The sequence below is a fragment of the Hakea prostrata genome, chromosome 2, assembly GCF_041222555.1.
Source record: "Hakea prostrata isolate BN-2017 chromosome 2, UWA_Hpros_2, whole genome shotgun sequence".
NCBI classification, from domain to species: Eukaryota; Viridiplantae; Streptophyta; class Magnoliopsida; order Proteales; family Proteaceae; genus Hakea; species Hakea prostrata.
In genome coordinates, this window is record NC_142601.1 from 51,689,935 (window position 1) to 51,702,766 (window position 12,832).

Genomic DNA, 12,832 nt, shown 5'->3' on the forward strand with positions numbered 1-12,832 from the left:
TCGTGAACTCTGAATAGCTTCTGCAGAGTGCAGTCTTGCAACCTGAATACCCGGGTAATGTTAGCGAAATATCGCCGACATTTCGGGGTTTCACTAGCTAGCGAAATCCGAAAGTCAGTGATATTTTGCACCACTAATATTCCTTTCTTTAAGGCATGAAACTACACATTGAAGTGGATATCTTGGAACAACCTCTGCCATTTAAGTTATATCAAAGAGGTTTAAAAAACTTTTTGAAATAATGAACAGTTAAGATAAGATAACAAAGTCTCAAGACTTCTAATATATTAGCCCTAATACCATATTTTAGAGATGTTGAAGGTGACAACAATTTCGAGGATCACCCTTTTTTTTAATTTTTTTTGGTTGCCAACCCCGGTTCCAAGGCTTTGCCTTGACTAATCCAGTGTTCGACCCGGGTCGCACACCTGGCTGAGGTGGGTGAGTCTCCCAGCGAGAATTTTTTGCATCCACAAGGTTTCGATACCAGAACCTTGCTTAAGCGGACCAAGTTGCTTACCACTTGGACCAACCCCCGTTGGTGAGGATCACCCTTTTACCTATGCCAAACTTACATTAAAAAATATATTTAACCTCTTATTGAACATTGACTCTTTTTTGAAGGAGTTTTATAAATTTATTAATTGTATTGTACAAACTCTCTCGGATGAGATATAATATAATTTTATATTTTAATAATAAAAAGGAATTGTTTTTATATATTTTATTTATCCTTTCCTAAATATACTATAAATCTTTATATTTTCCTTCATAAAAATACATCTATTAATAAAAATCACGGACAATGAAAGACAAACCATCTCGAGACAAGCATCTTGCCAACAAGTTCGAAATCTTTATCTGAGCAGTTCATTTGTAATATCCAATTTTCCTTTTTCAGGTATAATGATAATAATTTGATTGAATGTAAAATTGAGTAAAGAATTGGATAAAGTTTCTCCTTTCCAGGGGGCAAATAGTAATTTGAATAAACAGAACCCAATTTTTTTGTAATTTCCGTTCATCATTCCTCCTGATAAAACGAAAATTTGAAGTGTTTCAAGCTCGCTTGGAACGGTCGGAGCCGGACTCGCTCACTAATTCATGAATAATGATTAGAAAAACAAGCCGAAAGGTAACTAAAACGGACATAGAAAACTGCTTGGCCAACGTATCGTAAACGAACCGCAGCTTCTGTAGTTGTGGGGTTTCGGGAGTAGGGAAGCTCAGTTTGTCGTGGTCCTCAGCTCGTGCATTCACTTCGTAGCTCGTAATCTCTCTTTTTGACGATGCGAAAAACCCTAATCTGCAGAGCAGAATCTACAATTACAAGTAATTTCTTGTCATTACTAAGGCAGTTCCCAAAAGCGTCCCTTTTCAATTCACCTGAGCACTTGTAGGGCGAATTGGGGTTTGAGTGATGATCTTCATGGTTCATAATTTCAAAATGGAGGAGGGAATTTGATTTGGAAGGGCGTTATCGAGTGGAGTTTCGAGGCGTGTTTCACGGTGTTTTTAACTTGGGGGGCATTATTGTGGTTTTTGAATCTTAGATAGACAGTTGGTTTTAGTTCTTTAGATCTGGGGATGGAGTGAGAAATGCCATGTATTCTTCATGGTCCGTTCTATGTCGAACTATGGAATTCGTACTTGTGATTTAGGTTAGCTTTGAATTTGGTTCCGGAAATGAAAAGAGGAATGTGACCTCTGTTTTCTGACTGGGTGGAGTGTGAAGATCCAACGTCTTACGTGCCATGATGGTTGCTTTCACCGAACGTATCTGGAGCTTCAATTGCTGTGAATCCGGAACTTGTGGGTTTTTAGCATGTATTTTATTGTGAAGGATTATCCAGCCGTGGATAGGTTTTCGTTCAAGAGTTCCATCTGTTGATACTGTAATATTTCTGGCCTTGGAAGGGCTTCGGATCTGAAAATGGTAATTGGTTGAACTCTCTGCTTCTCAGACACTCCGCTGCATTTCTTCATACTTCTTTTCAAGTGGAGTGGCTGAGTGATGTCTTTTTAAGATGATAGAGCAGTTCATCAATTTCGTGATTCGGCCTCCAAGGTGTGTATCCATCGAATCTTCATCACATTATTGTCTTTTTTTGCTTTCTTTTTTCTGTTGTTGCTGTAGATTTACCAATGCAAAGAATGTTCTTGTTTACTTATCTTTTGGAAACTTTAAAGTAGCATTTTATATTAAAAAAAAAGAAGGTAATATTTTATAGGCAAAAGTTTCCCAAAAAGAGTGAAACACGTGAACGTTAATCTGCTTATTTGGAGAAACTATGATAATCTTTAAAATTGATTTATTGATTTATTTCAGTTGAACCGAGTTTCACCAAGAAGGGTGAGATTTTGTTCAGTTACATGGTGTAACTATCAGTTATTGGACAAGTGACATAAAATTTAAAAGAAATAATTTCTTTTGATTATACATGCACCAACTTTCCTTTTCACCTGAATTAAATCCATACATGTCCACACGATTGAGTTAGGTAACTATATCATTTTCTCAAGGTGGAGAGGGTTTAGTGCATGCTGAAATGCAGGTTCATTGTGTCTTTGTTTGATGGGATCTTCGGTTGTTTTTCAGTTTCATTGATTTAACAAGATCAATATGATTTGTAGTAATCTCGTCCTTCAATTCAGACATGGCCATTCAGTGTGCAAGTAACTATCTCATTTGCTTTAAATTTGCTTTCTGAAAATCATTCGCATCCAGCATTTAAACGTTCCTTAGTGCTGAGAAAAGAAAGTATGTATTGGTGAAGTTAAAAATGTACATAGATCAGAGATTGGCATATTTTTTCACACCCAATTCTGACCTGAATACATCCTGGCAAAAACTCATTTCTGAAGGGTCCTATATCTACATCCTTCTCCATCAAAATATCCAATATTTTAGGTACAAGTCCAAGAGGCCAAATTTTGTGCCTTGGGCTAGAAACAAGATCAGTAACTTCTTGCTCGCTACACCAGACATACTGGACTTGGGCTTGAGTAACAAGGGCTCGATCTAATCCCACCTGCATGCAAGTCATCACATTGCGCAAAAAGTTTCCATTATCAAAACATCCCATTGATATGATCTGAAACGTTCCCTTCAAAAAAAGACCATAAGTCCACCCTGCCTGGTTCACCTTTGGATTATGAACCCCTGCACACATTAAGATAGTGGCAATTATTCGAAATTAGATCATTAGAGTAACCACTAGATAAGCCCCCTGCTCCAGTCTCCCTGGAGGATGGTTGCCCAGATCACATAACCACTTATTTACATAATCTAGAACCCCTCTAGGGTCAGGATCTTTATTACTAAACACCACCTGATTATGCATCAACCAAACCGAAAAACAAGTTATGATGATAACAGAGAAGATCCAACGGAGAGACTGTTTATCAATATTGGTGTTGATAGACGAAGGGAAAGAAAGATTGGTCTCTTCCATCATTAAAGCTCTCCTTCCCACCACATCTGCAACACAGGCAGTCCTTGGTTGAAAATGGTCATGAAGAGTTTTGTGTAAGCTTTTCCTAGTCCTGGAGCCATTGAGCCATTCTTGTCTCTGGGATTAAAAACAGAAGGACTTGAAGACATGGAGCTCACAAAGAGTTAGGTTGGAATAGAAAGCCTCCATCCTTGTTGAGAAGCAAAGCTAATTTAGAATCTTACAGCTTCTTGAACCCCAATCCCCCCAGTTTTTTAGACAAAGCAACACATATCCCAAGCAGCAAGGGTGAGCTGCTTTCCCTGAGACACTTTTCCAAGCCAAAACTTCTGGGACACAGAGTCCGTTTGTTTACATAAAGATTTGGGAAAAAAGAAATACTGCATATGATAAAGGGGGACTGATAGAAACAGATTGGATAAGAATGCTCCTTCCTGCAAAGGACAGATGATTTACCTTCTGTCGGGCTGGCTTCAATTTCATCTTGTCAAGTACAAAGGCAAAATCCTTTGACTTGGCTTTTCCAGAGAAAAGGGGGTGCCTAAATACAGAGATATCTTATTGATTTCCTGAAATTCTAACAGATGCAACGATCTAGACTTCTCAGCAGATGGAAGGTTTATACTAAAGAAGGCTTTGCTTTTGTCCAGATTTATCAATTGACCTGATTCGTTTCCTGTACCTGGGTTGGTGTATTTTTTCCTTCCCTTCTCTGGACCTGGTTCTGGTGGCCGACTGGCCGTATGACCCCTTTAAGCAATGAAAGTTGTTGTCCAGCTTATTTTTGGTTCAGTAAACATAATGAAACCCTTAAATTTATGAAATAATTCACTCAAAATAGTGGTTTGACTTAGAAGCTATGATTGGTAGTCTGGGTTGTATGTATGTAATGTGTATATATGAGTGATATGGCCTATCTCACACAAGATATGGCCTATCTCACAGAATCTAAGATATGGCCTATGTCACACAATCTTTAGTACTAGGACACATATAATTAAAGTTGTTAAGTATTAGGTTATATTTAGGTAGTTGTCAATTACTCTTTTATTCTTGTTAATGTTAATCTGCCCCAAGATACCAGGGGCAGAAGTGGTAGTTTGTGTCATAGAAGAAAATTCGACCAAAATTGTCGAAATTTCGGTTGAAATGTCTGCATTTTTAAAAAACGAGACGAAATTTTAATTATTTCGGAAAAGTGTCAAATTTCGACTGTTTCGGAGGTTTCAACCGAAATTTCGACTATTTTGACCATTTAGACTGAAATTTCAAACATTTCAACATTCCAACTTGTTTTTCCTTAATTTTTGTTGATTTCTATCCCATTTTCACCTAATTTCCACAACTCCTTTGCCTTCAAACACCTCTTTTGCTCATTTTTTTGCCTCCAAACACCTCCTAAGCCACAACAGTTACAAAGAAAACTTCGGTAACAATAGAATGTGAAGCATAAGCCATACCCAACAGTTCCAAACTTCCCCTTTTTTTATTTTTGTTTTGTTCATGCCTTGAATGATCTTGTATTGCCTTGAAATTAATATATGTTCAGCCTACGACTATGATCTATGATTGTGCTTTGTTACTTATCTTTTTATTATTTGCTACCATTTTTTCATTTTATGATTTTAATAATTATTTTCTAAAATTATGTATTTTTATTTTATGTATATAAGATATATAGGCTTTAACTTAATATATCTGAGACACCATCAGTTGATCTAGTCGGTCATTTTATTTTGTTGACTTGTTGTATATGTAACCATTCTACCAAACAATTCATGTATGCTGATGATTCTACGCCCGTATGCAATACAATTTGTACTTGTCGGAACCAGTCATTTGTTAGTATACTTGAATGATAAATTTTCAATGGTTTTTTTTTTTTTTGGAAATATACTAGTTCCATTGTGTTTACTATGCTTGAAATAGGTAGTATGCAAGAATCCAAATCATTTTGAGTCCAAATGAGACCCGAAATTGAAGTTTCAATTTCAAGAAAAAAGTGTCTAGTTTCGACCGAAATTTCGACCTTTTGCAAGGTCGAAATTCCTGTTTTGGTCGAATTTTCTTCCTTGGTTTGTGTTAAGTCACAAGTCCTAATTTTAATAAGTTTTTTAATCCTTTCTATTACAGATAAATTAATGCCTCCGACTAGGAATACGAACCCTACCGCAGGATTTCTTGTTCTCAAATAACCTACAACTCTCTTCTCCTTTTTCTCTTCATCTTCTCTATTCTTAACTTAATCACAGTTTTTGATTTCTGACTTGGTATCAGAGCCAAGTTTAATCAGCCTTTGTATCTCTCTGTAGTTTGAGAGTCGTTTAAGGCTTCTCATTTGAACTGGAAGAACAAGGATTTCATATTCTAATTTCATATGGGTTAATACAAAAATGATGATGACCAGGATCGCTTGATGGTTCTCATTTCTGCGTTCACGGTTGTGTCCAAGAGGAGCTATGGTGTTGGATATCATTAATGTTCTTGCTGCTTCTTTCACCAGAAGTCTTGTTCTGGTATGATGGGTACTCATAATTTCAAGTATACATTTGTATGAAATGATGGTTTTTGGTTGATCTGAATCAAAATCATGACCATAGTTATCCAAATCGAGGGACTCACTGATCTGGGCCGGGTTTTTGAAACCTGCATGTAACTTAGGTCTGGCCGTTTCTTCACTTTTTTAAAAATCTTACTTCTGCATCTACTCTGCTTCCTTCTTCAGCTTCTCTACTTATTGGTTGATCTTCTGCTTTGTCTCCACTGGGTACTAGTTTGGAAAGACAGCATTTGGTTTTGTCAGTTTATTAATGTTGGGAGCATCCACTCTTTCTTCAAAAAAAGGAGGTGGATTCGTTGGAAGTTGGGTGGATTGATTTTTTCTAGTGTGAGTTTGAGGAATTCATCGTCCTGATTTGTTCTTCATTTTTTTCTCCTTTCCTTATTTCTTACTGCTGGTTTAGATGTAAGGTATTTCTTTTTAAAGTTGTTCCCCCAATTGACATTATTGCCGTTGTCCTTTCTGTTATTCCACCTTTTATATCCCTATTTTTTGGGTTGCATGTTACATGCTTTGACGGCTTCTTTTTCATTTTTTTATTATTTGGAGATCTCATCTCTAATTATTATCCATACTTCCACATTATTTACATGTTGCCATTAAAAGTTTTGTTTCTTACAAGTTTACCCTTTGGCTTTGATTTGTGTTTCCTTTCAACATTTCTGCTAATTACATTCATGTCATTCCCATCTCAGTTTTGTGATATTTACATATTTGCCATTCTTTTCCTATATTTACATTAACTCCTTTAAATTTCTGGTTTATTGCCATATTGCCATTAGTTCTTTAAGTTGGCTAGGTAGCTGATTTTGTGAGCCTATGAGTTATCAAAATGGGTTTGGAACCCAGGATTAACTCTTATGTGGTATGATTGCTTGGACTCAATCAAGGATTGAGTTGGGATCAGTGAATTAATTACTAATTACTAATTACTATTATCTTATTTTGGTGGACCATGGACCACATCAGTTTGGGATTTTATTTGTTAGTGAGAAGTTGATTGAAGATATATGGAGCTTTTCTTTTGAGATTTTGATCCCTTTGGTCATGTGTAGCCTATACCTTTTCTTTTTTTTTTTTTTTTTTTTTGGGGGGGGGGGGGGGAGTTTGAAGACTTACTCTCTATCTAAAGAGTTTTATTTGATGAATTGCTGCCTACTCTACCTAGTACCTACTACTTGCCTTCTTGTGAAGAGCACTTGTGCGGACATTGGAATTGCACTTTTTACCTACCTGTGTGGACATTGGAGCTGCACCTTACTCACTTGTGTGGGCATTAGAGCTGCACTATTACCTACTTGTGCAGAATTGGAACTGCACCTCTCCTACTTGTGCGGGCATTGGAGCTGCACGTTTTACCTATGTGTGTGGACATTGGAGCTGCACCTTAACTACCTGTGCGGACGTTGGAGCTGCACCGTACCTACTTGTGTGGGCATTGGAGCTGCACTTGTTACCTACCTCTACGGACATTGGAGCTGCGTTTTTACTTACACTCAAGATTAATGAAGTCTTCTGATATATTCTTGTTATTCCAAGTTGGAATCCTTGATTTGTATGCTCCAGCTGTTATATCTTATTTTAGGTAGTTTCCAATTACTCTTTCGTTCTTGTAAATCTGCCCCATGGTACCAGGGGCAGTGGTGGTAATTTGTGTTAAGTTAGAAGGCCTAATTTTAGTAAGTTTGTAATCCTTTCTATTAAAAATAAAGCAAAGCCTGTGATTAGGAATACAAGCCCTATTGCAGGATCCTCTTGATTTGAAATAACATTCGACTCTTTTCTCCTTCTTTTCATCTTCCCTCTTCATTCTTCTTCTTCTTTGTTTTTAATTCAATGACAGATTTTGATTTCTACTATAAAAGTAAAAGAACGAAGCTAGTAAGCACAGGGGATGAAAAGGTATTAAGTTATGAACAAGGAAGAAATTTTGGTTGAAACTTGGATTTCAACCCCGGGAAAGTGCGAGATATTCAGGTTTTGACTGAAATTTCGGTCGAAACATTTGATTTTTTTCTTGAAGTTTTGAACTTCGGTTTCGAGCCTCATATGGACTAAAAATGATCTGGATTCTTGTATACTTCCTATTTCAAGCATAATAAACACAATGGAACTACTAGTTTACCAAAAAAACCATTGAAAATGTAACATTCAAGTATATAGTATATATGAGAAGAACCAAGAATATTACCAAGTACAAGTTTGCTCTATTCCATGTCTCCCTCTTCCCTTTGCACCCCATACAAATGACAATACACGTCCCATAATGTTTGCTTCATATAGCTGTCGACGTAGTCAACAACTGCAGCTTTGTATGTGCCCTCATCCACATGCCTAAGATGTCTTGATGGTGGGAAGTTGAGAATTTTTGAATAAGGAACTGGCTCAAATGCATATGGACGGGCTGGTGGTGGCTATGATATAGAGTGGAAGATCTGTTCCACAAGTGAAGAAACACCCTAGTCGTCAGTAGGGGTAAGGACACCATAAACTCCATAATGATAGTAAGGTTCCAGTGGCTGACTCCGATAGGTGACAATGGGAGGAACACCATAAGCTCCATAAACATAAGGCTTCACTGGAGTCTGGCTTTAAGTTTGATAGCCAGGAGGGACACCATAAGGTCCATAACCATAAACTCCATAAGTCGACCCAGTAGAACCAACACTCTTCACAACAGTATTATATGAGGACTCTGCGGGCCTATGCCGTTCGGATCCTCTGGAGGTGGAGTCTTTGCAAGCATTTATGCTCATCAATCTCATAGACCCACCAAGTTCTCTGCATCACCGGATGGTAAGACCCATATGATGGCGAGTCCTCCGTGCCATAACTATGTTGTCTCCCCTACCCCTTCCTCGAATATGTCGACTAAACATTTTTCCTTGAGATGCAGCTCCATTGTGGTTTGAATCTTGTGTTGCGTGTGAAAATTGACTCTTGCCTGTGAATCTCGGTGGTCGTCCTCCCCTTCTCTGAGTCTCATGTACTGGTGGTGGTGGTAGCAGTGGTTTGTCTTAGGATGAGCTGAATCCTGATCGTGAGGTCCAACACCCTCCTCATCCCCTCCGTCATCATTATTAGAGTAGTTATAATCGTCGTCATCGTCGTTGGGGGATGCTTTAGTCACATCATTTGGTGTTGGATTGGACAATCAAATTCTCACTCAGGGTGGATGCACTAGGGTGTGGCACGAAGGGAAGGGCGGACACCGCATGTGCACTCCCCTCCTAGGCCATGAAGTCCGCCACATCAGCCCCCATCTCCTCTGCAATTTGTCTACTGGGATGACCTCCCTCCTCATCTTGCAAGAGCTCTCTACTGTCCCTGATCCAGTCAACTACTGGCTTATCATTATCATCATCTATCTCAAATATGTCGGCCAACTCGATATTGTTACTCTCTCTGTCCAGCTCCTGTCTAATATGATCCTCCCTCAGTCTCATATTATAGTGTAGATAGACAAGGTCCTCTAGACGCTTCACACTCAATCGGTTGTGCTTCTTTGAGTGGATGAGGCTGAAGGTGCTCCAATTTCACTCATAACTAGTGGAAGAACATGTCTAGGAGAGCATTTTGCATGCAATTGTACTCAAGCGGGGTGAGTCACATCCAAATTGCAACCACCATTCAGCCGCAACAAACATAGACTGTAAGTCATTTCAATACTTAAGTAACTAACTTAAAGATATAATATAACTAATTAAATATATAATGAATTAACTTACCCCCAGGGGCAAATTCCCATCCCGCTATGGCCACGGAACGACTGAAGCTCCTAGTAGCATCCTTAAATGCCTTCATCTATTATATAAAGAAAAAAAAATAATAACTAGGTAAATACTTAATAACTTAGTATAAAATATAAATTGTGAATATCAAATCACAATCTCACCTCTATAAGGATGATTGCCTGTTTAGATGGATTCGGTTCCAACTTCTCCATTATAGTTTGGACGGCATTTATCAAATCTTACCTCATCCTAAGATTGTCTTTGTAATGATACTTGGGATTTAGATAGTAAGTTGTGTAAGAAAAAGCAAAAACAAGAGAGAATAGTTAGTACTTAATAGTGTGATAATATAACGAAAATTAAATTGATTCCTAAACTTAACAGCTCACCAACCTTATGTAGTGGATGCTGTAACATAGACTCCCATTTAACTTGGATGATATCAAGGATTTTGTTGATACCCTGTGGGTAGACTGAGCAACTTGTTGCTTCATCTTATCTACTTCAGCCCATATGTGTGGTAGAGTAGGTCTTCTCTACTGATTTACCATCCTCAACACATGCACCACATGCTCAAGCATCTTCACCCCTGTCCTCGTATTATTCCGGAAACTGCCTTCGACTATGGTCAATTGTGCTCTCCTTACTTATACGGACGAAGAACCTTCCCAATTAAACCACTACTTTGATGCAAACATGCTTCTAAGGCCAGTCTTCGTACTCTCGAAGCTCTGTAGTGCTATCCAATTGGTAGCAAATTTGGTTATGCCTGGCCTCACTAAGTCACCCTAACACTTGTCCCTCATCATCTTTAATGCATATGTGTTGATATAGATGAAGGTGCTAACTTGCTGGGCTTGCTCCACGGTCTTCTTTACAAGCTTGACCTTTCCCATGTCCTTTAGGATTAAGTCAATGCAGTGAGTAGCACATGGAGTCCAAAAGAGCCTATATTTGTCCATCACGGCATCAATATAAAGTAATAAAGCATATACGTAATGTAATATGTGTTTACAAATTAAAATTAGTATTAGAAGTAGAAGCATGTTTTGATACCTGGAGTTATGCATCATCTTCAACCTAGCTTTTTTGTAGTTGGAGCCATTATCAGTCACTATTTGGATCACATTCTCTACTCCAATCTCCTTCACTTGCTTCAATAATTTGTAAATGTATTTTGCTTCCTTCTTCTCACTGGATGCATCTACTGACTTGAGAAAAACTGTCCTCCCGTCACAATTCAAAATGAAATTGATGATGGACTGTCTAGTGGGACCAGTTCAACCATCAGCCATCACAATCACTCCATAATAAGCCCATATGGGCTATTATCCATTAATGTATTCATTCAAGTCCTCTTTATGCTTAACTACTTAAGGTAAATAGACATTATATATCTCATGTGGGGTGAACCCTGTACACCACTCCCAACCCTGCCTATCTCCTCAATCATATCCCTATAGTAGGGCCCTTGGGCAGTATGTGTTGGAATACTATGATATATAACCTATTTGGAGAAAGTCATCCCCACTTTCTCCTTCACACTCTCCCATAAGTGCTTTAACTTTCTTTGGTTTGGCTCAGGCCTCCTAAATAGGGCCGTATCATTACGAAGAATCCTAGGATTTGGATTTGTAGGATGTGCTAATGAAGCTCGACCCCTTGTTGGGGCCCGTGGGATAGGAATCTCCTCCCTCACACTTTGACGACTCCTCATAGAGACTTGGGAGCTACGTATGTCTCCCTTACCTGCTGGCTCTCTAGAGGACCCATAACCCATAGCCCTTTGCCTCCTACTCATGTCATCAATTAGAGCTTGCTCCCTACTCATCATCATCGCCCTCCTCATTTGTGTGGACTTTGGTTCAGGGTCACATCCATATTGTCCTAGCTCCTTTGAATCAAAATCCTGCTCTCTTGGCTCTGGAAGGTCATCTAGGCATGCATCATCGAACTCCTCCCTCTGTGTTCTCTTCTCTTTCCTCTTTTGCTTTCCCCTAGCCAAGTAACAGGCCATTGCCTTCTTGACCTCTGTGGACACCCTTTGGCATCCTACTATATGGCTACTTCCCCTAGCTAGATGCACCTTCAATCTAGTGGTGCCACCTCCTCCTATCTGTTTCTTGGAATAATTGCACTCACTCTTCTTCCTATCGGCTGTCAGTGGCCTCTCGTGTTGCCTAGCTATGTCTGACATCTTTCAAAGAGAATGTCTGATACAAAAAATACACACTATCTTAAAAAACATTACAATGAGCTCAAAAAAGTACATACATGCTACTATAAATAATCTCTTATTTTTAAATATATAACAAAAATTAATTAGTATTTTTTATTATTTAAAATTTAAATAATTTTTGAAAATATTTTAATATTTTTCAAACAGTTAAAATTAATAATCAGCAACAAAAAATCTGATTCAACACCATGACAGCATAGATGAAGTGCTGGTGTCTCACATTCATCAATTTGAAGCTCATACATGAGTGTATATATGTGTATTTTAGGAATATACGTATTTTAGAACATAATTTTTAAATACAGAAAAATAAAAAAAAGTAGCAATATGCAAAAATTAACTTTAACTTCACGTAATCATAGATCAACACTCTAGAACATACTTTAATTTGAAAGCAATCTAAGTTTTATTTGAGACATAAATAAAACAAAATAAAAAATGGAGAACTTTGTTAACTCACCTTGTTTGATTTTTAAAAACCCAACAATAGAGGAGCAAGAGTTGAGAAGGAATGCAAATGAGTAGCTAAAATGAGGTGAAATAGGAGTAGAATGCAAGAGAAATGAGAAAAAGAGGTATATTGTCGAAATCTCAAGGGGTAGAAAAGCTCGAAATTGGGAGAGTATTGTTTCGACATGATATGAAATTTTGTGTCGTTTCGACATGATACGAAATTTCGTGTCGTTTCGACATGATACGAAATTTCGTGTCGTTTCGACTGAAATTTCATATCATCTTGGTTGAAACATCTAACTCAAATGAAATTTTTGTAATTTTGTTTTAATTTGAGAAAATGCATCGACAATTTCGAGCGAGATTTATTTCATGGTTATGAACCATTAAG

The 12,832-nt window shown here is 37.9% G+C and overlaps 1 protein-coding gene across 2 annotated transcripts in view; it reads left to right on the forward strand.

Annotated features, from left to right (window-relative positions):
- The first annotated feature begins 1,089 nt into the window (after positions 1 to 1,089).
- The window catches only part of LOC149024769 (alpha/beta-Hydrolases superfamily protein), a 37,967-nt gene continuing 26,224 nt past the window's right edge, over positions 1,090 to 12,832 (forward strand). Inside the window, exon 1 of one of the 2 annotated variants that reach the window (XM_089144978.1) lies at positions 1,090 to 2,068. In XM_089144978.1, coding sequence (XP_089001104.1) covers positions 2,028 to 2,068 — 41 coding nt within the window. In that variant the 5' untranslated portion in view covers positions 1,090 to 2,027. The remainder of the gene's footprint in view (positions 2,069 to 12,832) is intronic. The other variant, XM_089144977.1, reaches the window with a different exon arrangement.